This window comes from Neofelis nebulosa, chromosome 5, assembly GCF_028018385.1.
Source record: "Neofelis nebulosa isolate mNeoNeb1 chromosome 5, mNeoNeb1.pri, whole genome shotgun sequence".
Lineage (NCBI taxonomy): Eukaryota > Metazoa > Chordata > Mammalia > Carnivora > Felidae > Neofelis > Neofelis nebulosa.
The window spans coordinates 128,591,318-128,617,147 of NC_080786.1; the positions used below are offsets into that span (position 1 = coordinate 128,591,318).

At 33.7% G+C, this 25,830-nt stretch overlaps 1 protein-coding gene across 18 annotated transcripts in view; it reads right to left on the reverse strand.

Annotated features, from left to right (window-relative positions):
• The window catches only part of ROBO2 (roundabout guidance receptor 2), a 609,497-nt gene that overhangs the window by 98,923 nt on the left and 484,744 nt on the right, over nucleotides 1-25,830 (reverse strand). For all 18 annotated transcript variants that reach the window (XM_058731736.1, XM_058731730.1, XM_058731733.1 and 15 more), the window contains 3 exons: nucleotides 13,156-13,280; nucleotides 8,173-8,344; nucleotides 3,298-3,503 (listed from right to left, as the gene is read on the reverse strand). In XM_058731736.1, coding sequence (XP_058587719.1) covers nucleotides 3,298-3,503; nucleotides 8,173-8,344; nucleotides 13,156-13,280 — 503 coding nt within the window. The remainder of the gene's footprint in view (nucleotides 1-3,297; nucleotides 3,504-8,172; nucleotides 8,345-13,155; nucleotides 13,281-25,830) is intronic.

Here is a 25,830-nt window from a genome sequence, read left to right on the forward strand (position 1 = left end):
GCTGTGCCACTGTTTTAATTGATTTTAAATGTCATTATGTATTGTAACTTGAGTTTCAAAGTGCTCATCATTCGAACGGCACATCATTCTTTGCCATGTTATCTTCATACAATTGTCTTCTATTATACAGCAGAATGATGGGGGATAGCCACTGTAGAAAGAGACATTCTTTCAAATGTGGCTGTGCATGCATTATAGTCATTAGAAATCTCTCCATTTAAGAAGCATCACTCACAAACTAAATATAATGAGCCAAGGTTGGATTTTAATGTGATGTTCATTTGAATATGGTCTGTGAAAGAGTAAAGAATTTGCATTTTATTATAGCTGTTGAACTAAAATGTAGCACTTGTTATTATGTGCAAATGCTAAAATAAGTGTATGTAGGTAATGCTTCTTAACTACATCTCCTTGTCATTGTGTAGAGACACGGTCTGACATTAGCTGTGGTAGGTAGGTTTTAATGAGTATGGGAATATTCTACTTCTCGAAAGACACAGATTCAGTTACCAATTAGCTGGACTATGAGAATACAGTGTTCATCACGTTATTTTTCCCCCCTTGCATTAAGTACCAGAAAGAAGAAAGAAAAAGAAAGAAAGAAAGAAAGAAAGAAAGAAAGAAAGAAAGAAAGAAAGAAAGAAACGGTGAGACACAAAGGAATATGACCTACAGAAACCCTCTCTTGACTATACGAATGAAGTATTGTAAAGCACATTTTTAGCTCCCTTTAAAGACAGTCATTTTACAGAAAAAGAACAACATTTTCATACTGGAGTTTATCAAAAGCAATATCTGAAGCTGAAATATCATTGCTAAAAACTCACTCCTGCATTACCATCATCGCCACTACATTCATTTTTATTCCTTTAACTTTAAATATTTTCTTTTCAGGTACTTCATATCTCTTCTATCCTTCTCTCTTTATCTTTAACCAAGTGCTTTAAAAAAATTAATGTGCTGGCACACTCTATCACCTGCTTTTCTCCTCGTGTGGTTGGCTGTCGACAAGCCTCCAGGAGTTTGCATCCCAGAGAGACTGCTCAGAAGCCTGTCACAGGGCTCGAAGTTTGTTTGACATCATCAAGCACCTACCTTTAATTGCTTCTTTCAAACACTACTGGGGATCTTGACTATTCAAGCACACCCTTTAATTCAGCAGTACAGTGAAAATGCATTAACCTCCATGGCCCAAGACTGACTTTAGCCCAAAGAGAGAGGTTAAAGTGTTTACTCAAGGAGAGTTGGCATTAATTTTTTAATAACTCCCATTTGTTCAAAGAAGGTTAACAATTAATTTACTATCAATAAAAAGGCTAAAATCTGTACTAATTTACTTTTCTTTTAAGTTAATTTGACAGTATTTTTCTAGTTAAAGCGATAATTAATGCTCATGTCTTAAAATGAAAAAGAACTATATATTAATGTTATTAACAAATACACAAATTAACAAAAGTTTGTGTGTTTGTGTATGTACATACTGCAAAAAGAGTTCTTCCTTTTTTGTATATGTCTGTGTGATACACTGATAAATACTAAATTAAGAAGTGATTGTAAATGTATCTTATTTTAAGATAATAATCCATGTTGTAATTGTTTAAAAATACATGTTACAAAAAATATTTTATCTTCTTCTCCTAGTTTCTGAATGCTAAAATTCAGCATTGTTTTTCCCACTTTTTTTTATCTTGGTTCTACTTAAACATTTTTTGTTTGTTTAACATTTATTCATTTTTGAAAGGCAGAGAGAGACAGAGCGCGAATGGGGAGGGGCAGAGAGCGAGGGAGACACAGAAACAGAAGCAAGCTCCAGGCTCCGAGCACAGGGCTTGAACTCACGGTCCGCGAGATCATGACCTGAGCCAAGGTTGGCCACTTAACCAACTGAGCCACTCAGGCACCCCTCTTGGTTCTACTTAGATACCAGATCCTACTAATTGTTCATCCACCAAATAATTTTTAATTAATTTTTGTTCATGCACTATTATATCTTATTTCTGGTTCTCATTCACAATCTTTTGATTATTCTAGCATGTTCTTCTATTTTAGTGTAGTGATTGCCACATGGAGGGGAGGCTGTCTACATTTTGTTGAATGAAGAGAATATACTTGTAGAAGGTGGGTGGTCCCCATGATAACATCCAACTGGTATTCACATCTTGTATAATTAAGTCCTCACCATGAATGTGTGTGGGAACTGTTGACTTGCTTCTGGACAAAAGAATACAGCAAGGGTGATAGGATGTCACATTTGTGATGCATAAGATGTCACATCTTATGTTACATAATATTATGATGCCTGTCTTGCTAGAAGGCTCTGTACTTTCTTGAGTTTCAGGAAGCAAGTAGTCAATGGGAATATCAGTACTGCAAGGAACTAAAGGCAGCCTTCAGTAAACAGCAAATAAGAAGCTGAGGTAATCAGTATGGTAGCCATAAGAAACTAAATGCTGTCAACAATCATGTTGCTCAGAGTCAACCCTATCCCCAGTCAATCTTCAGATGAGACCACAACCCTGATACCCGATTGTAACTTTGTGACACCTGGAAGTAGAAGACCCGGTTAAGTCATGCCCAGACTCCTAACCCCACAGAAACTATGAGAGTAACTCTATGTTCCTTTAAGCCTTTAAATGTTTGCAAATATTGTTAAATAGCAGTAGACAGCTAATACGATATTCAGAAATAGGCATTTGAGTTGCTTCTGAAGTACGTTTAATATGTTAAGTTGGCAGGAATGGTCATTCTCTAGCACATCATCTTCTGTTAAAAGAACAATGACTTGTCCTTGCCCACAGGTTTAAATCTATACTCCAGAGCAACTTAACCAAAAATGTAAGATTTTCCACCCACTAGCCAAAGCCACCTTTTATGTACTCAATCTTACCTCTAGTTTTTTCCACATAATAGTTTGGCCAAGCCAACTTATCCACAATTCCTTGAAAGCTTCCTTTACTCAAGAGGGTAAATCAGAAGCATTTGACACTTTCCAGTTATAAATATCCTATTACTATCATTAACTTCATGTGTTTAAGATTTTTAGCTTTATCATTTGGATAAGTGTGAGCTGGGATGAAAGAATAAAAAGTTTCTAGGTCTGTTATGAACTTATCACCAACATAAGGACTTTCCTTCTAATTTCAATTCATCATTTGTAAAATAAGATATAACATGGCCTACCACAAAAGGTAGAGCAACTGTACTAGTCTGTGAGATTTTAAGTTCACAAAGCAATTTTTCCCTAGGGTGATGCTTATGCGGAAATGAAGATCCAAATACAAGTCAAACATTACTTACCCGTAAATTCTTAATCTGCAATGTTCCTTGTTCTTGTATAGTTGCTCTTGGATCTCTACCCAGAAAAGTAAATCCCTCCTTTAACCAGCTAATTACAGGAAGAGGGTCACCAGTTGCTTTACATTTCAGCAACGCTGTGCCATCTACTGCTAGTGTTTGGTTGGCCGGGCCTTGTAGAATTATGGGTGGAGGTCTATCTGTCAAAACTAAAGGATACGAATATTTTCAGGATATTTTAACTTTTAAGAAGTTATACGATTAGATGTGAATTACACAAATATTATAATTTATTCAGCATATTCTTTATCCATTATGTATTTATCGTCTATATATACTATACATACATTATATTTACTGAGGACATACTATTATTTGTAACTAACTCTGAATTACCTACAGTAGATGACAACGAAATAAATTCCGACATTTTAGTATTGTTGAAAGTCTTAATCATATTGAAATTAAAATTAAAATATAGAGAGCTCATGGCAGTTATTCATAAAATGTCCATTTTGTCTCTTACAGGCATATTTAAGAAAGTCTGTGGAGTGTCATATGGGTATAAACAATTTTTACTTTTGCTTTTATTATAAATATATGCATAATACATAATATCTCCCTTCAAAGCATCTTGCTGTATTCACATAGATTATGATATTTTGGTTGATGTTAAGTTACTAGGTATAACACTTTATTTCCAAGACTATGACACTGGGAGTTAGAGTACAGTAATCCAATTCGGATGACATGATTTTACTATTCCTTAGAATTAAGCAAAGAAATCTGTTTGTACTATATTTACGGTATGAAAAAATAGCGTTTTCATTTCAAATAAGTGTTTACCTATATATCAATTTCTATGTTCATCTGGGTAAAATTTATACAATATCATAAACTTCTAGTTCAGTGTTTTTTAAAAAATATTTTGTAGCAGTATTTGCAGTGCCTTTGGAAGTATTTCATAATGATTTAGGAAGTATATCAGAATGTATAGTATGATTTAAATGGGTGATACAAATAGGGAGACAATTGGATGCAAACTTTCATCCAGAACTCATTAGAACACTACATAATAAAGCTGACATGTCCATCCATGTCCAAGTGAGGCTTTCTTAAGAGAAAGTTCTGTATTCAGCATAGAGTTTGGTTAGCTACCCAAAATATTTATGTATGTTTCTATTACATTTATGATATAATTACCAAAAATCTTTATATCATATATAAACACAAACTTCCACAGAAAGGAAAAAAAAAGAATGGTGGATTTTAATGATTTAATGATTGCTAAGCAACTATGAGGAGAAAGTGGCTTTGAAGAAAGTAATCTTGTGTTAAATATACATAATCAAAATATCATTTTGGTCATTAATACTCTAATATTCTTAGTCCACAGCTTTCATGAACAATAGTTTATATGATTAGCTATTTCCCAATCCATATGCATCATATTTACTATTAGAATTCATGGTTTGGGGGGAAAAACATTAAATTAACCAGCACTTTTATAGCCTACCACGAGAAAGCCAACAAATTTTAATTTAAAATAGAAGTTATGAAATAGATCCACTGCATGTCAAGATACAGTGGATTTTCAATCACACTAACACTACTACCTCAAAATATATATTACAATGTGTGCTTAGGTCTGTGTGTGTGTGTGTGTGTGTGTGTGTATGTGTATGTAAATAAATATATATTTGTAAATGTACACATATATATACATAAATATATATATGTAACAACCTTATAAAAACCTAAGAAAACAATAAAATTTTGTTTGTATATTATTTGTAAAGAAAAATTAGAACCAGTTATTTCCTGATTTTCTTGATCAAATTTTTCATTTTAAAAATAAATAAAATAATCTTCAGATAGTGTGAAAACACGATATACACCAATACTGACTCATCTAGCAGTAACTGCACAAACTGATATTCAAACTGAATATTCATGGAAATTACTTTCTTTATGGGTCATAAATAGAAGGCCAATTCACAAAATATTATAAATGATTTCTAAATTTAATGAGAAAAATGGGTCTGCATTACCAGGGTAGAATCTATTTATTCAATTTTAAATATTCCTACTCCTTTGTTTCAATTTAAATATCTCTACAGAATTCAGGTAATTTCTTATGACCTGTTTTTATTTTTATATCCCTGAAATCATTAGATACAGCCAAGGACATCTAATTAGTTTCTTTCTTTTTTATTGCTCAAATGAGTAGCTCAAAGTCTTTTTAATGAATTTGATCAATAAAGTAATTGAAAATCTCCTGGCCAGAAGGAATTTTCAGTTTCAAAGATGTTATGCGTGAGAGATGACCACAGGTTTCCATGACACTGAGGTCAAAGGTTAAATGAACATTTAGGGTTTCCAGTGATCTGTGAACAACTCCACGGTTTTCTCTAACTATGCATTATAAATCCTCAATAAACCATTCATATAAGATCATGGTGTGACATTTATTGTCAATATAATATATAAATACATTTCTTCTTTCCAGTCCCTTTAGATTCTATTGACTCTACTCAGAATTCTCATTACAATTTTCTCATTCTCTGAGATACAGAGCAAAAGAAAAGAAGAAATGAACAGTGCCAATGAATTAATGAGAAGGTCTTCTAAAAGGATATTTTGAAATTCAAGTATATTGAAGCATCTTCATTCAATCTATAATCAGTAAAATTATCACTCAACAGAACATTTCATCACCATTAGCAATCTCATCTTATATGAACACTTGAGTTAAAAATACTTCCCAGAAAGGAGTTTAAGTGCAAAAATGTAGCAACAGAAACATCTCTATGGATGTTTTGCTTGTTTCTCTGAACACAACATACGTTTTTATTCTACACTGGAATTTCAATTGGCTCTAAATTGCCCTGGGTCACACCCTCCAAAAAATGTTCCAAATGAAAATGATAGCTCATGTACCAATAAATTGTTAACCAATCTGAAAAATTCAAAACTATGAATAGAAGCAAAGCCATCAGCCAATGTGGCAAGTTAATATTAAGAAACAATTATTTATAATAATAGTGTCTGTGTGTGTGTATGTGTTTATGTCTTGAAGTTAGAGTTTTTTACTGTCAAAATCAATAACTCTATAACCTTCATTCAATGTTTTTGCAAAAGGATCTTTACTTTGTGATTGCTTACTTAAGTAAAAATCAATGTAGGAATTAATATTCATGCCAGTTGTAACAAAATGTTCACAATCATTTCAGTCATCAGGTTTAAACTTATTTATCACTCTTTTACTTTGAACCTCAGAAACAAAGCTAGAATAACTACTGTTCCATGAGATTACGTCATCAACCAACACCAGGAAAATAAAAGTCTTCCTTTTCATTGCATCGGACATGATTCGGAATATCTGTCCTATCAATCGGCTCTTCTAATTCATCAATTTTGCTTTCTAAAATATGGTTTGTCTTTTATATAACAATTTCTTTATTTAGAAATGTTTTAGAGTCTGTCCTTTGTAAAATAATATAAGCAGCTAGATTAAAGTGGAGGTCTTCAGGATTATGTTTGGAATATCTTTTATATATATCATATTATATGATATATAATACATATAAAGTATATATGATATATATATCATATATATATATAAAACAACTTAGGCTATGGCCAGAATATCTTGTTTTCCCAGTATATGTACCTGGATATTTTTGTTAATGGTAGAAAATATATGGACTTTAAAAGGATGAATAATTATCTTTTATTTCTTTTAAAAAATACATAGGTATTAAGGATCAAAACTCTTGCCCATATAAAGGAAAAATTTCTTAGCATTGTTACTCTTGAACCTGACTTCTTTCAGTTTCATGACAGGTCTCTGCAACATCAGCAGGTACAGCTATTAATGACTGAATGTTCCCTCAGCCAATGTTTGTCTGTTCCATTCATTCCTATTCCTAACAGGTGCTGAATCAGGCAATATCATGGACAGATATTAAAAAAAATATTTCCTTTCTATTAATTTCAAATTACCACATAATATACATGTAAGTTTGATTTATAAAAGTGAATCAAATTTCATGAGCAGAGAAGGAAGAAAATCAAAGAGGTCACAAACCAAAATTCTTGAATCTCAGAAGTCAGCATCAAGGGAAAATAAAAACCTCATAAACCTCAGAATATAGGAGAATAAGAGAGAATTTTTGTTTTAGTCATCACAGAACAGGGATTAAATTCATACTCAGGGTCAGGAAGTATCTAAACCTGCCTACCTATCAATTGTGACAAATAAGCAATCAGGGGAGAAAAAACAGATTATGAAAATCGCTATATTTTTTTCAACTATCACTATAAATGTAGCCGTTTAAGATTTATAGTACATATGTACAAATAAAAAATAACAATTTTAGGATCCATCAGTAGTTTGGAAGGTATTTAATTAATTTACCTTAGTGAATGAATAATTAAAAAGTCATAGGATATCATAATGTGATTAGCTAACTGAAAATTCGTCTGTTTCCATTGATAATATTAAACATGATATCTCTTCCTCTTTCATGAAATAAAATTATTAATATCCATCAGAAGCAATCATGTCAGCATAAGACTAAAAACATATACAGATGACATTATACACACGAATTATGATGTCATTTATTTAAAATAAGGCATCATTCTATTTTTAAGAATAAAAGAGATAATCTTTGATATTCTTCTTTGGGAAAGCAAATGGTATTAAATCAAGGAGAACTAGAAACTGTTAAAAATGTTATTTTACCTAGAGTTAAACTTAGAAGATAAGCATTCATTTACATAGTTAGCAACCCAAAAATTTCACTTGGTTAAAATGGATCTTGAAATAAAAAGTACTATTTTCCTAAGACAAATCAAACAACAATATCGCACCATCAGTAACTTCCAGTTGAGCTTTTGCTAAAATGCTTCCAGCCACAGTTAGGGCCTGGCAGATATAATAACCCGCGTCTGATCGTTGAATGTTGGTTATTGTGAGGTCTCCAGTTGGCGAAACAGAGCATCTACTGTTGGGTTGCTGGGGTTGGTTTGGGAAAAGCAAGTTCTGTGGAAGAAACACAATCTCATCAATATCTTTTCCCATTCAGAAGGACAATTACATTAAAAATGGCTATTATGATTACTGGAATATTGTTGGGAAAAGAAAATAAGGTTATTATAAAAATATGGTGTTGAAATGACTAAATGCCACATAGTGTTTCACTGGGAACTTTTTCCAAATCATGCAAAAATAATGTGCTCTAAGAAGTCAACATGCTCTATTCTGAAGGAATAATCCTTTAAAATACCTGGATCTTTATCTTAACCATTTACTCTCTCCCTGACTTACTGCTAGTTACTCAATATCTTTGAAACATGATTTACTCATCTGTAAAATGGGCATAATAATGACTCTCATCAGACATTGTGATAATGTGGAATGTAACTTAACTATGCATGTGAATTATGAACTGCATATTACTAAGGAATGCAAAATCAATTTCCACTTATCATTTTGAATACTTGATGTAATTATCTGAATTTCTCATAAAGGTATTCAAAAGGGTGTGGCCGAGACTGACAGAGAGAGACAGCCAAATCTTCCTCTGCTATAAGATTTCTGCAGATTGTAACAGGTTTTTTTTTAATGTTTATTTATTTTGAGAGAGGGGGTGGGGTAAAGAGAAAGGGAGAAAGAGAATCCCAAGCAGGCTCTGCACTCTTAGCACAGGGCATGATGTGGGGCTCGATCCCCCCAAATGTGAGATCATGACCTAAGCCAAAATCAAGAGTCGGACGCTTAACTGACTGAGCCACCTGAGTGCCCAAGTAACAGCTTTGAAAGGAGGTAGGTTTAAACAATACCATATATGCAAGATTAAGCAAATCATTGAAAATAAAAAGGAGATGCATAATGCTTCTGAAGTGTGCATGTGCCCTTAAAGAATTTCATAATATGGACTTTTTATAAAAAATTATTTTATTATACATCTCACATTAAACACAAGCAGCTTAATCATAAAACTTTGAAAGTCCCTATATGAGAACAGTAATGTTAACTTGGATGACCCATGTTGCTTTACTGTTGTTCAATTAGGTAAAACATTTGGGTATAACAAATCATATTGAGATATGTTTCCAGGTTGGAGTATAAATAAGAACATATCAATTTTTATGTTGTATTTACTTACAAAAAAGCACATTATAACCCTCTGGGATCTGTTTCTCGACATAGTAATTAATTTTCCAGGTTTGTAATTAAACAGTTTCAATACGTTACAATCAGGAGGTAATAACATTCAATTAAAGGCCTAAGACACATTTTCACCTTAAAATGTTTTTACCCTTGAAGTAATACCAATGGAAGAGGATAAAATAGGGTATTAACACTTTTCAATTACGCTAAATGACTTTAATCCTACGAATGATGTCCTACTTTAATTAGAAGCTCTTCTCTTTATTGCAACATGATGTATGTCCACTTTATTAGATTTGAGTGTGACACTATAAGCCCACTTTACATAAACATTACCATGTTATTAAGCCCTTTCTAAAAGAACTGATGTTTGCAAGCATGTCAGGAATATAATTTCAAAATGCTATTGCCCTCCTATAAAACTTGTATTACTATATAAGGCTCGACATTTTCATGCATATGAAACAATTTGAGAACAAGCTAATTCTCTTGTGGAATCCAAATATATTACTGAAATAAACCACCTAAAAAAGAAGGGTCTAAATTTTAAAGCTACTTGCAAATGATACAATAACTCAAAGTATGCACTTTCCTGCAATTAGCCATTAGAATACTAATTTACATAGTACTAATACATCAGATAGGCTTAATTCTCTCTGGGATCTCTTCCTCTACAACGTAGTATCAGTCCACCTTCTAAATGATTCGTTGACATGGAAAATGGCATATGATTGAGGTTAACCCATCATCTTTATTCGCTGCTTGTGTGACATAGGCACAAGAAAATGGATTGCAAGCAAAACCCAGGAATTCTACAGAACTCCTCTTGCCCTGAAGTGGCTGGGTATCCTATTAGTGCTAATAGGCATTATCAGCACATATTGAGGAATATGGACCATTAAGTCCAGGCTCTTAACTCTCTCCACTGATGGAGAGTCATAGATCACTGTAAAAATTGGATACTGGAGACAGTAAGACCGATTTATTTTTCCTAATATTCCAATTCATAATTTAAAACTTTACAATTTGCTCAAGCAATTCACTTTTATTCTCATTTACAGTCTCTCTCTCTCTCTCTCTTTCTCTCTCTGATGCAAGGGAGATAGATGAAGATAAGAAAACCAGACCTATGAACATAGTCAAATCAAATTATCTAACTGGAATTTTTTTCCAGAGATTAATGTTTCTGGGATTACATGCCACTTTGTCAAATAACAGAAAAAGAAGTACCTTAATGCTATTTGATTACTTTAAAAAACATTAAAGCAGAATGTAGCATATTTAAATATGTTTATTGGGCCACAGGACCAAAACATGTTCTGTTTTGAGCAAAACATTATGATGCAATATCTTGTATCAACCTAGAGCTATTTTAGGGCATGATATTTACACATGGTATAGCTGTATCTATATAATAACAACATATATAATAATGGGATTTGACTCAATACATGGATTTAAAGTGTAAATTTGCAACAATCAAGTTTCTCTACATCATTATATTTATAAAATTGATAAATAAATAACATATTCATATCATTATGTTTGCTATCAGTGGCTTAAAGGAGTAACTTTTATGGACCCCATAGCCCCCCAGGGTGGGTGAAGGGAGGGAGCTACAGCAAAGAGAAAGGATCTTGTAGAGCTACCACGGCTCTGTAGGGTTCACCCATCCTAGGTTTCTCGAACACTGTGTGAGTCTGGGGCTTGGTGAGGGGCAGTAGTGTCCGGGCAGTGGGGGAGTTCAGGTCCTGGCATCCCTGGCCTGAGCAGAAGTATGAACTTGCCACTTCAGCCAGGATACAGGGGAGGCACTTCACATTCTCCTCATTTCTAACATCTTGTCAGACCTTCATAATGTGCAAAGCAGTTTCACGTAGAAACCAACTTAATCATGTAATCCTCATAACTTATGCAAAGTAAAATGTATTATTCTCACACTTTAGATTAAGAAAAGAAGCTTCAGCAAGGTTAAATAGTGCTATAAAGATCGCACACTCATAAGGAGGGAAAACGGCTTTTGAATTCTTTCCTTTTTCAAGGTGTTTGTGTGTGCACGTGTGCACACACATGTGTGATAACTCTTTCATGTTGCTTTATACTCACTTTAGAGTTCAGGATGTTTTCATCAAAAAGCAAATTTTAAGTGAAGAATCAAGAACTTTTGTGAGTAGAAATCTATTCAGTCACTAAGTAGTTAAAAAAATGAATATTAAAGCCTGGAATAGTTCTTTTTTTTAAAGTCTATTTATTTGGTGGGGGGGGGGAGAGAGAGAGGGAGAAAGAGAATTCTAAGCAGGCTCTGTCAGTGAGAAACCTGTCGTGGGGCTTGAACACATGAACTGTGAGATCATGAACTGAGCCCAAATCAAGGGCCAGACCATCAACCGGCCGAGCTACCCAGGCACCTCAGGCCTGGAACATTCTGATGTGGGATAAAGCAATGGACAGCACTTCATCTCATCTTTCTATCACTACCTTTACATCCCATAAATCATAAGGGAAGTGAATCAAACAAGGAGCTTGAGGAAAGGGAGAAAAACAGTTTGTCTATCTTATACTGAGTAGCTAAAACTGCTAATTTTGGGTAGTACAGGAATGTATAGGAATCCATGGCATTTAAAGATGATGATGAAGTCAAACATCCTGATGCTTCTCTACTCAGATAATCATACATAAATTCTGACCAACAGTTTTTTTTTTTTAACATAGCCTAAAAATCTATCATCTTTGGCAAGGTTTTTAGATTTCCTCAGACTCTTAATCATGGTTTTCATCATTCTCCAGGAAATTCTTCCAGAATTTGGACTAACAATAACAGGGGCTGAAATCTCTTTCTGAGAACTGTATGCCTCCTTGAAGATGATTCTGGAAAGTCTACAACAAAAATATCTCTGGGTCCTTTAGGAACTCACTGATAAGTCCTTAGGCAAAGAACAGTTTCTAGTGTAAGCTAGAAATGCCTTTCATTGCCTGAGAACCTAGAGGCCAAGTGCTTGTCCAAGTTTGGACCAAGTTGTAAGTGAAAAAAAATAGTGTATTAAATTGACTTTGAGCAGAGGTCTGAAAGGCCATGCCACCCAGAGATAGCCATGAGTGGACAAACCAGGGCATGGCAAAGAGCAGACAAGTGTTGGCTCCTTCTGGTATATAATGTGTTATACACCCCGCTATGAAGGAACCCAGAAGAGATGATGGAAGTAAATACTTCTCCCACTCTTAAATGGAAGTATCCTTAAGTTACTGGTAAAGAAAAGGTATTTATACTATCTATCCATGAAAGGGGATTGAAACTGGTTTCTAGGTGGACTGATAAAGGAAATATTGTTTGGCCGTTTTACACGTGCCTGGGATAGTCTAAGCACTTTTTATATACAAACTCATTTAATAATCCCAATTCCACTCACTGCAAAGAAGTAAAATTATTTTTCTGTTCAGAGATTTTAAGTAGCTACAGATGAGACTTTTTCAGATAATTTAGTTACACAGAGTTGTACCTATTCTTTTTAAGAGACAAAATTTTGGACAACTCACACTAGACAATAAAGAACATTATATTTGAACATTGTTCTCTCCTTAGAAATAAAATAAATACATCATTGATAGCAAGAAAAGCCAGACAAAGTGAGGAGCACCAGAGATAGGAGGGGTTCAGAAGAGCAGTCAAAGTTCACACTCACCTGGCTGCCTTCTTTTTGCCAAAAAACAGCTGGCTGGGGGTTTCCTTTAGTTTCACAGGGAAATGTCACTGTTCGACCTTGAGCAACAATCTGATCTCTTGGCCTAACCACAAACTGTGGAGGAGCTATAATTTAAAAGGAAAGAAAGTATATAAATATCAACCATTGACAAAGAAAAAGATATCAAAGAGAAAATCTGGCATTACATGGATGGCTCAGTGCCAGACAGAAGCTACAGTTTTTAAATTTTTTTTAATTTTGTGAAGCATTTTCCAAAACATGATGGGGAAAGGAGAAGAGCACTCTATAAAATATAAGGAAAAGAAAAGTAAATTTATCAGTAGACATTTTCTAAATGTCGTATATTATTAATACTGTAGCTCATATATTTGCATAGGAAAATAGATTTTTAATGATGTTCTAATGTTTTTAAGGAAAAACATGGTTTCCCAATTTGGTTTTGTGTTTTGCATAGATAAAGGTAAAAAAAAAATCACTTCGTTATACAAGTATCTCTTCTGAAATTAGTCTATTCACAAATATTGGCCATTCCTATATTATTTGTAAGACGTTGTTCTATGTGCAGAGATACCAGAAAGCTTAAAATATAATTCCTATCCTCAAAGTGTTTATAATCTAGAATTGAAGAGTTAATGTGTTGAAGACATCAAAGGATTGAAGAGCTGGGAATTAAATACAAATATAACTAATGATATAATGTCATGTATGAAAGTAGTTGCTTCTACTTAATTCATTTCATTTAGATAAATAAGCATTAGTCAGACAATTACTATGTTCCCCTACAGGACACTAAAGATACAGAGATAAAAAGTATCTATCTTGCAGCTTTCAAGGAACTCACAACCTAAGGGGAAACACAAAACATGATGACAACAGCAAAAGGAAGGTAAAACAATGATCTAAAACCATGCTAAGTTCAATGATTGATGTGCTTTCAGAGCACAGCACAGAGGTATCCCATTCTGTTATGGCAACTACGAAAGGGTTTTTGCAGAAAGTGCACATCATGGGGGCATTAAGGAAAGGGCAGCATTTAGGTAAGTGGTGAAATGAGCACATTCCAAGCAAGGAGTTTACTGAGCAAAGTGCAAGAAGCAAGAACACATCTCGTGTACACTGTGTAATCTGGCAGAAATGAAGGGTCCAGGTTTTGTAAACATCATTGGCTAAAAAAGACGGATTTGGATGCAGCCTAAGAAAGTCTTTGAGAAGCCCAAGTGGGGATTTTCTTCAGGCTCTTTCTACGCTAAGGAGTGCTTGATGCAAAGCAAAATCGTTGGAAAATTTAACCCTCTCAGGAATAAGATATGGATTGTGAGGGAGGCACATCAGTCAACAAAGTAGGAAGTCTGGTTGGAAGATGAGGGAAATGACATAGGCAGAGATAATGAGACCTACACATGAGTAGCTCCATTAGAAAAGAGAATAAAATGATGGGGGTAAAAATCTTAAGGAAGTTCAGGTTTAAGTTGGGAGTTAACTGTAAAAAGAAAGAAGAAAGTGAAAGACAGGAGACAGTATAACTGGAAGTTTTCACAATGACATCTTCTACATATCAAAGCCCACTCCTGTTGAAGAAAAAACAGCGTATTTATTCCATGACTTTTCTCATCATCTGTTTACACTTTAAATCATTGCTGATGCTGAAAAACTTAAGACCAAGAAAAAAACTTTAAAATCAATGTTAATTTTTAAAACCTGCTCTACATGGCAACCATCCTAAAATGTGAACTCTAAACAATTAGAACAAAAAAATGACATTCAATAAAGGTCTTTACCCAAAATTCTTTCAGCCCTTCAGGAGTACACAAGAGCAGGTCCAAGAACAGTGTAAATGTAGGGTAGCCTCACACATATAACAAATTACTCATTCTTACAAGAATGCTAGTATAGAAACAGCAGCCGCATTTTTTTTTTAATTCACTGAGATTTGTAGTGACTTATTTTTTGGTGTTCTATTAGACTGCCTCCCAACTCGACACATTCAACACATACCCCAGGGAGAGCGGGAATAAATCTACTAAGCGAAATTTTCTTCTATAACTATAGATAACAGAAGACTCAGTCTAACGGGATGGAGAATCCAGATTTATGGATCTATTTGAAGAGAATGTGGTTTATGTTGCCTTGCATTTTCAGGAGATTACTTGCCTCTTACAATCTTCTTGTTATTTCTACACAATTTCACTGAATCAGCAGATACATTGATTTTTGTTCCATGTTTTCTAATAGGAATGATAGATTAAATCAATGTTACAAAATTACTTCAGGGACAACTCTTAAAACATTGCAATGTCCATTTTTCAGGGAAGAGGTGAAACTACCAGATTATTTACACCTAACAAGACTTAAGATTGGTCTCTATCGTCTATAATATCCAAGAAAGTAATGTGTATTAAGTAAAATTTAATGATCAAATATAGTTCCCACTTCTTAGTAATCCTATGAAAGACAAGTTTAGTGCCAATATGGACACTAACTAAGCCAGAAGTATTGAGTAACAGCTTGTATCTCATTAAATAAAAAGTAGATTTAGTAAAAATCATTTAACAGTATGATAGAAGTCACATATTCAGCTTATTTGTTCATTTGTATTGCTTTGGCTCACATAACTAGTTAGTAAAATCTTACAGCTCCATATGTGCTATGAAGCCCTTTCCTTATCTAATTAATTTTTAAAATGAAATAACCGAGAATACACATGATTGAAATCATCAAATGAAACACCAAATTACAAAATGAAAATATATTTTATAGTTTTCAGCATATTATGACTACTCTGTATCTATCCATCTATTTCAGTAAAATTAACATCTATACTTTAATTATAACTACAGATTTCCTTAAATTTTTAAGCTTTTAAGAACTTGTTAGTAGATGAGTGATTTTGAAAAATGCTTTTGGAGTCTAGATCCTATAATTTTAACCAGCTGCTAAAAGATACCCCCAAAAGGACTGGCAAATGACCACATCAATCTCTCTGCTTTCCTGAAAAGATAGGATTCATTCATTTATTTATTCAAAATGCATTGATTGACTACAAATTATGAGACATTCTGTTTGGTACAGAAGACGCAAAGCCAAATAAAAAATCAGCAGAAACTCCCAAGTAAATAAGTAAATAAACACAAATACAGAAGAGTATGATTTGTATAATAATACAAATAGCAGTGGGCATTGGGTGAGAAAGCTTGGAAAAGCAGCAAACAGACCAGGTGATGAACATGGAAGAGGAAGATGCCGGAAAGGGCTATGGTTGAGTTGTGTTTTGAAGCACAAGTAAGAGTTCACTGGATGAAGAGAAGCAGGTCACTTGGAACAGACAGAAGCAGACATAAGGCAGAGACACAAGGGGCTGGATGTGTTAGTGGAGGGTAAATGACCTTAAGAATAAAAACATGGAGATTCAAAAGTGTTAGAGGGACAGATAATTTGTGCTAAAATAGCTTAAATTTTGCCCTGAAAGCTATGGATACCTGTTCAAAAATGTTGATGCAAGAAAGATGTAATAAAATTTGTGTTTTAGATAGAATGTTCTTTGTAAAAGAGAAAGGACAGATGTGAGGCTGGAAAATCTTAGCAAGCCAGGCAGAAAATCCAGTAGAGGACCGTTAGTCATGGTAGCAACTAAAGAGAACATTTCATCAGAACTCTTAAAGGACAAAGAAATTCTGCAATATTACAATGTAATGTTTGCTAATAATGATAGAACCTAAGAAGGCAGGGAATCCGTTTTTTTGAGTTTTTACCCAATACTGAACTTTTTGAAAGACCTCTAACAAAATACTCTCAGCATTTGTGTTGTTCATGCTGTGAAGTACTCTTCCACATGATGTTTATTTATATTGTATTTTTATTCCAAATTATTATAAATATACCCCACTTCTAATGTACCAAATAGTTTCTTATCACCAGAACTTAAGCCACACTGGAATGGGACTCACCTTTATCATTTCTAAAATTAAACAAACAAAAATAAACATATCAAAGCCAAGCAAAAAAATTCAAAAGTATTTAAGTCTCTGAAAATGTACATCCTTTCCTATTGTCACTTTCATTTGGACCACCAAACAAATTGCATCAATCACTTTTACTTCTGTGGACTCTGTCTGCTCAAGATCTATATTGCAATCTTCTGTGAAGGGATATCAGCTGAAGGAATTTATTTTTGAGGTTTTAAAATGAAAAACTGCATCAATAATTCTTCTGCTAACATTTCACATTTTCAGTATTTCTGCCAGGTGGCAGTGAAAATGGTTTGAAAAGGCAGTGCTTGGCTGAAGGTACCAATGGGAGGGAGTAGACAGAGAGGTGGCATTTTATCAATACGGCACGGTAGCAAAAAGTGTGCTATACATAAAATGGATTTTCTATGATGCTCTCATTATACATAAAAAAAAACATGATTGGGTCCTCAGGATGACAATTCAAAACACACATTTAAACCCAATGTGAATTAAAGAGGTTGAGTTATAAACTCCAGAAGAATATGCTACTTACAGAAATGGCAATTCTCTTACATATTTCTAAGACAGAAGACTATAAAATACATATTTATATCCTCTCTAAAATCCAAAAGCAGTAGACAAATCTTTTGTGGCTGCGATGTAATAACAGAGTTGCTTAATCTGCTAAATGATTATACCTTATTGTTACAGCTGTAACAAGAAGTGAGATGAAGAAAACAGTGGTACAATTCAGTGTTCAATTGATACTCACAAGTTAAAAACAATAGCTTTAGAGGAAGAACGTGTTGTGTGCTTTCCAGAGAAGTATACCCACATATAAAAAGGTCAATTAAGATTAGAGGTCTGGTATTGTTCACTTGAAACTGCATTTTTGAGAATTTAAATACAATGCACAGTAAATTAGATTTGATTTCTGCTAAATTATGCTTTGATACTGCATTCAGCCCAAGCTGGCTTCAATCAAAGTCACGCTACAGCTCTGTTATGCTAATGCCCCGCTGGTGGAAGTGAGTGGGTGTTATGGAAATCAGATGGCTGAACATGAGTAGGAAGCATAGGCCATGCATGAGGTGGGCTTGGGGATGAGGGGATGAGGGAACCAAAGGTTAATCACATCATGTTCCGAGTTGTTTTTACAGGAAAATATGACTTTCTATGGCAGGCATGAACATGGAGATAGTCATGCAGCCGTTGCATACATTAATATGTGACAGGATAGTTATAGGCACACTCAGCAGATCTTTCTTTGGGTGTAATTTTTGCTTGACTGAATAAGCTTCTTATTCTGTAATAATAAACAGTTTGAAATATGTATCTTAAAGAAGTAGAACATGTTTTTTGGCTATTTAATATTTTTTTCTTGTTAAATTCTAAAATATTCTATAAGCATGTTTGAAAAACACACTCATTTGTCATATGCTTGTGTTAAATATTTGTTGAGTCATAAATTGCTGAATACAACAATAATCAACATTAATTGAGTGCTTATTAAATGTCAGGGAGTATGCCAAACCATTTGCAGGCCTTGTCTCACTTAATATTCAAAAAACCCTATGTCTTAACTACTACCATTATGATATGAAGATCACAAACTAGATCCTATAAAGGGAACACAGGTTTTCAAGATTAAAGCACTAGATTGGAGAACAGGTTTGACTTATGGTGCATCTAACACCATTGTTGGAACTCTTAAACACTGAGCCTTTAGATTAATTTATCTGACTTCAAACCATGATCTGGCTAAAATTTGTCATCTCTAGTACCAAACAGAAAAGTAAGAATTATACGCTATGGTCTCCAATATGGTTTCCAATATGGCATAATGATGTTAAAATCATAACATTATGTTTTTCCTAAATATTTGCTTTGTTAAAGTAGCAGAAAACCTATGATCTTACTCTTTCTGTACTACTTAAAAGTACAACCTTTCTTAAGTATACTTATTTCACGTCATTCTTTATTCAAAAACCTACAGTGTTTTTTTCTATAGCTTGCCCTTGCAATGCTTGCAAATTATTCTCCTCAGTGCAGCATTCTGGCTTCCATTAACTGGCCCAAAATTTTACCATCCTGACTCTCATCGCAAACCGACTCCAATATTTCAGCAGAACAGCCTCCTTTCAATCACTCCCACGTGTATTTTCTTGTTCTTGTTGTTCACCCATCTTGTTATCTATTATCCTTTGATCCATTTTGTTAACAATGATTAACCTGAACACACTCTACGTTGTACTTTTCTTGTGTTCTTTCCACTTTAAAGTACCTGCTCTTGCTTGCATGGCTTTTTTTTCTCTATTTTTTCCCCTGCTTAGGTGTCTTCCTGGAATAGGGGAGGGGTATCATTTTGTGTTGAAATGGTATCTTTATTTGGCCTGGAAAAGCCTCAGATAGGGAACGCTAAATGAGTGTCTTGAAAAAAAAAGAAAAAAGAAAGAGAGTTCTTGATCTCAAGCAAATACTCAATATTTTTTTCCATCTTATCATACCAGAAGGATATGACACACTCCCACCAGCGACAGTGACTCACTATTGTAGTAATTTGGGTGGAGGCATGCCAAAGAAAATATGTTGTTTGAAGAAAATCTCCCAACTGATTCTGATATGCCCCTCTGTAGAGAAGGCCCCCCATTGCACACTGGAAATTTATGACACAAAGACTATCAATGATTAGCCACCATGTGAGAGTGATAAAAGCAATACAGAAAAACAGAGGAGTTGTGTAACAACCAATTCTAGATGTTGTTGCAAAATATTAGTTAATAGGCTTACCTTCCCAACAATAAAGAGTGAAAAGTCATTTCATTAAAATGCAATATGGAGCAGGAATAACAGATGAATATTTATTTAGTTTATCACCAGAACAGACTGACTTCTAATTGATAAATGATTGTTTCTTCAACCTATTTAATTCTGTTTAATTTTTACTATTTAACACTTCATTTGACTTCAAAAGAATTTCTGTTAGTATTATTGGAAATGCATAATGTCAAAAAATATTTGATTTGAAGCTTATTAACACATAATTCATCTTAGAGGAAGCAATGCATTTATAATGGAAAACATAATTTAGGGATATTACATTTATAAAGTTTGTTTAATCACATTTTATCAATTTGTCATTATTCTCAAGGAATACAAGTGATCAACTTGCTAAATTACCTACCTTTCCAGTTAATCTCTTTCTTGCTGAATCCATGGCAATAACTCTTCTAGAAGAGTGCTATATCTTCTTTCTTAGTCAGTATCTTACTTCTGGCTAATGTTAAAAATTCTTATTCCATGCTAAAATGCCAGTATCTATACCTTTTATTTTAACAACAATCTAATAATCTAATAATTGTCTATCCATATATATGCATTTCAAAAATCTAATATCTATCAATCATCTATTGATCATCTACATATATAGATATACTTCTTTACTGTCTAAATGAAAAGGTAAAAGTACTAAATGGCATGCTGCATTCAGAAACATGAAAAGAAAAGTAAATGTCCATACGCAATAGAATGACTACAGGAAATCACAATTCTTATGTTCTTCACCTATTCAGACTTTGCATTCTACTCTACCTATGAAAGGTCTCACATACACACATTGCATTCAGTCCTGTATGAATAAAGACATGTAGCGATCATGAAGCTATTACTCTTTACATTTTTGAAGTGCTTTTATTACTCTTTAATTTTTGAAATATTCTTTAATTTATTGATTATGGGAAGACTACTTTTTGAGGATTCAAAAACAGCTAGAACTCTAAAAGTAACTCATGGCCATTTGAAATCTGATGATCAAATGAGGCCATTGAGTTAGTCAAATGAATTATACAGTGTGACTATAAAATCATGTAAGAGGCCTTCTATATATGTGTAGGAAGCAATTCCAAAGAGGGTTGAAAGTACCAACTTTTAGTAGTAAGTGTGACACCCACACAAAAGTATGCATGTTTGGTAATAGCGGTTAAAAATCATTTTTTGAGGGGCGCCTGGGTGGCTCAGTCGGTTAAGCATCCGACTTCGGCTCAGGTCATGATCTCGCGGTCCGTGGGTTCAAGCCCCGGGTCGGGCTCTGTGCTGACAGCTCAGAGCCTGGAGCCTGTTTCAGATTCTGTGTCTCCCTCTTTCTCTGACCCCTCCCTGTTCATGCTCTCTCTCTCTCTGTCTCAAAAATAAATAAATGTTAAAAAAATTAAAAAAAAATCATTTTTTGAAAAAATTATAGTCACATAATATACTTCTCCCTGAAAAGGAAAAATAATATCAAAATGAAATAATTCTATGATTATAGAGAGTGCCTAGAATGCCTTTGAAAAGAGTAAATTCATTTGGTTCAAAATATCTTGACATTTGGATTTTATGGGCAAGCACAGAAAAACAGTGTTATGATAAACAACTATATAAACATAGCTATTTTGGATTTGGTCCTAATTTTTTTTTAAGACATCACACCGTTGGAAAACACCATGGTAATAAAAATTATGCTAGAAATGAATTCAGATATTGGTTGGCACTTTCAACTCATAATACTATTCAATTATTTTAAACAAACATTTTTTGGTTTTATTTTGTGCTAGGAGCTGAAGGTTCTAAGATCTCTGTCCTCTGGAACTCACTGGTACCATGGAAACTCACATGGAAACAATCAAGTCTGATGCAACATGAGGAACATGAATGAGGGTTGTAATAAAGGATGTCCTACCATTATGACAATAACTTGACTCAGTCTGTCTCCAACAATTGGGGAAAGCATGAAGACAGGAGGAGAGAGAGAAAGAATGAGGGAGAGAGAGAGACAGGTTGAATTGTTCCTTGGAAATAAAGTAGATAAGGAAGGGAAAGTGGGATTCACAGAGGGAAAAAGGCATGCATTATATCACAGATATGTTTCTCAGACTGCAACAATTATTACCCTGACCAACCTACATGACAACCTTTGACAAATCAGTCTGTTTGTTGAAGTGAAGGATTATATTGCTAGAACCATGAATTTTTTCCATGTAAATAATTTTCATTGGTTTTAGCAAGTCCAATTTAATCCTCTAATGGTATTAAATATTTCTGCATTGCAATAAATGTAATAGTTAATTCCAAAAGTAATAATTTGGACAGGCTCAAAGATAATTTTAAACTTTATTATATTCCAGATTACCAAAATAGATTTCATTCTGATTTTAGGTTAAGTACAGGAAATCATGTAACTACAGTAAATAATTCTGAGATTCAACATGCAAATTTCATAGACCTTCCAAATTCTACAAAAATTATAAATTAAGAATACTTACAAAAATCTGTCAAAATTTTAAACAAATTTTGAATTGTCGAGCACATGTTACTATATTATTCTGTCCATTACCAATAGTAGTTTTACTTTCGTACTTGCTTTCCTGATTGACTAAAATACTGAGAACAAAATAAAATTTTGTTTTTTTTCTAAAGGATTTCACATTCTCAAAAAAAAAAAAAAAACTTTTAACTTAAAAGCTAATGAATTATCAAATAATGCAATATTTACATTATATTTTATATCTCATTTTTTACCAACACAGAGGGAATAGTTTAACGAGTAATGAAAAACACTTATCTAGATCCTAACCTGGGAAAACTAGACTTTTCACACTGCAGATAGAAGGGGCCATAAATATGGGGGTGAGGAGGAGATTCTTCAAGTAAATGGTGAGACAAGACATCCATTTTCACTCACTTAAACTGTCAACTTGCCAGAACTGTCATGTCAGCACTTGAGCTAAACCATGAAGGCTGATCACATCCCATTATCTCATTTTTTTTTAGAAAAAGATTGCATGAAGATGCCAATCAGAAAAAAAAAAAGAAAAAGAAAAGAAAAAGAAAAAGAAAAAAAAAGGAAAAAAGGACTTGGAACCAAGAAACAAATGTACTGATGCTGAAGGGCTGCTTAGTTAACGGAATTTTAATATGCAACTGCAATGTTTCTTAATAACATTAATTACACGCTTAGTAAGGCACCATCCTAACTCATTAGTGCCTTCTTTTTGTTGTATTTTATCTCCTACCAGCAGAATGGGGACTATGTGATTGGCCTGTTACCATTAATGTTGCTTAATCTTTTTATAGCACTATTTAAAGCTGCTTGCATAAACATTTTCTAGGCAAATATTACCTATGTATGCATATGTGTGTATCAATTAACTGCACCAACATTTGGCGTGCCCCTACCACATGTAAGTGTTATGCTAGACCTAGAGGCAGCAGAAAGATAAATACAACAATGTATTTACTAACAAAGAGCTAATAGTTTTGTAGGACAGATGAAAATAATATCCCTAATAAATCTGGAAAGCAATGCTTGCCATAAGAGAGATTTTAAAAGCCATTCAGATATATTTTAACTCAAAATGTAATTTAACTTGGTAGCTTATATATTTTTAATGCATCTAATTATGTACTATTCCCTTGAGTGACATTTAATATGTTTAAATAAGTAGAGTCATAATTCAAATGTCATGCATATAATTTTTAGGTGTAATGCACATCATAATATCTGTTTTAAGGTACACATATACACACATATATGTATCATGATATCTCTCTCTGTCTATAAGTTACTATTACTTATATAAGTGAAAATTTTGACTTTCTTATAAGGTGAGACTAAAATGTTCATGCTATTTTTTTCTGGCAATAGACAGGGAAGTCTCTTAATACTTATTTCCTAACGCTATTTCAGTCCAAAGTATTATCTTATTTTGATGTTTTGTATTTATAGTACTTTAATTTTAACTGCTAAGTTAACACATTTAGTGTTTATTTTATTCTTATTTGGAAAAACTCCAACATTAATGAGTATTTAAGTTTTTTTGATACTTGGGTTAAGATAATAAAGGTTCATTGTTCCACTTTCCTCTATTTACTACAAGAGAAACTAATAATGTAGAAAAACTACCATAGTCCCAAACCACAAATGGTGAACTACCCTTACCAAACACAGTCAAGTCTGGAGAAAATGAGGAAGTTTGGTAAATACCAACTAGCCTCCATCCACAGTCTATCAATACCAATTTCACAAAAACTATGTCAATGGTGTGAAAGTCCATCCCATGGATCTTAGATGAGAAGAAGAAAATTTAGAATCAAGAAGGAGACTTGGGATATAGGAGATGTGACTTTGTAGACAACCAGTTACAATTCAGAAGTTGAGGAGAAGGTACCAAAGGAAAGGAAAAGCCAAGCATACTGTTAATGGCCAAATTGTAGGGTGGCCTCCATGAACTTCACTTACTGGAGAAACTCCCATGATTATGTTATGTTACATGACAAAAGGAATTATGTAAATGTAATTAAGGTTACTGCTCAGTTGACCTTAAGATAGAGAGAATAATGACCATGGGTCTAACCTAATTACACGAGAGGTTTCCATCAGGAAATTTTTTCTACCTGCTAACAGAATGGGGAGTCAGAGAGATATAGAGCAAATCATACGAAAGATTCAACAGATCATTGCTGACTTTGAAGGTTGTGGGGGTCATGTGCAAAGGCTATCAATTGAACTGTGAGCAATCCATTGCTGGCAGTCAACAAGAACATGGGGACTTTAATTCTACAGACGCAAAGAACTTAATTCTGCCCACCAACCTGAATAAATTTTTGAACTGGATTCTTCAGGAGAGTTTCCAGAGAAGAGCTCAGCCTGGTCAAAACCCTGTTTATGGCCTGTGAGATGCTAAGCTAAAGACTTAGATGAGCCTGTTTCAACTCCTGACCTAGGAACTGTAGCCTAATAAATGGGTGCTAATGAAGTTGCTCAATTTGTGGTAATTTGTTATGCAGTAATGGAAAACTAATACACCTAAAAATCATTTTTTATTATGAAGCAGTAATTATGAAGAAAAATGAAGAGAAAATTTCATATGGAATACAGAGAGCTTATAACTTAAAAGAGATTTGCTGTGTACCACCAGGAACACCAGCATACCAAGAAGAAACAACTTCTTTTTTGATAAAATATTCAAGACGTCAGGCCTAGTACAGATTACTGAATGACCCTGGTACTTCCCACTTTCTCTTCTCTAAACATGCAAACTTAATCTTCAGCAGTTAACTAAATGATTAATAATCAGGTAGGGCCTAAAACAGGATCTATATAGAATAAAATAAAACAAACTATACAGTAACTAAATGTGTAATTATTGACAGAAAAAAACATATTCAATTAATAAAAGAAAGAAAAAGAATCTCTATTGTCAAAAAATTACCCAAAAAAACACAGAAATACTTTATACTAGTTGTCCATAGACTAAATGAAATTTCATACAACAGGGTCTCTCTTTTTTAAAAGAGTCAAATTAAAAAAAAAATCTTTGAAAAGGAATAAAAGAGCTCAAAGGCAACTGGAGGTGAAGAATATTATATTTAAAGTTAGTAAGGAACAAAAGAGAAAATAAAATTAAGAAATGAATATATTTGGAAACACAAAAATGATAACTGCAGTTGAAACAGGGGGACAATATAGGAATTCAGAAATCAGACAATATGGGGAACCAGGATGGCTCAGTTGGTTAAATGTCTGAGTCTTGGTTTCTGCTCAGGTCATGATCTCTGGTTCAAGAGTTTAAACCCCACCTTGTAATGCCAGTACAGAATCTGCTTGGGATTCTCTCTCTCTCCCTTTCTCTCTGCCCCTTCCCTGCTCGTGCTCTTTCTCTCTCTCTCT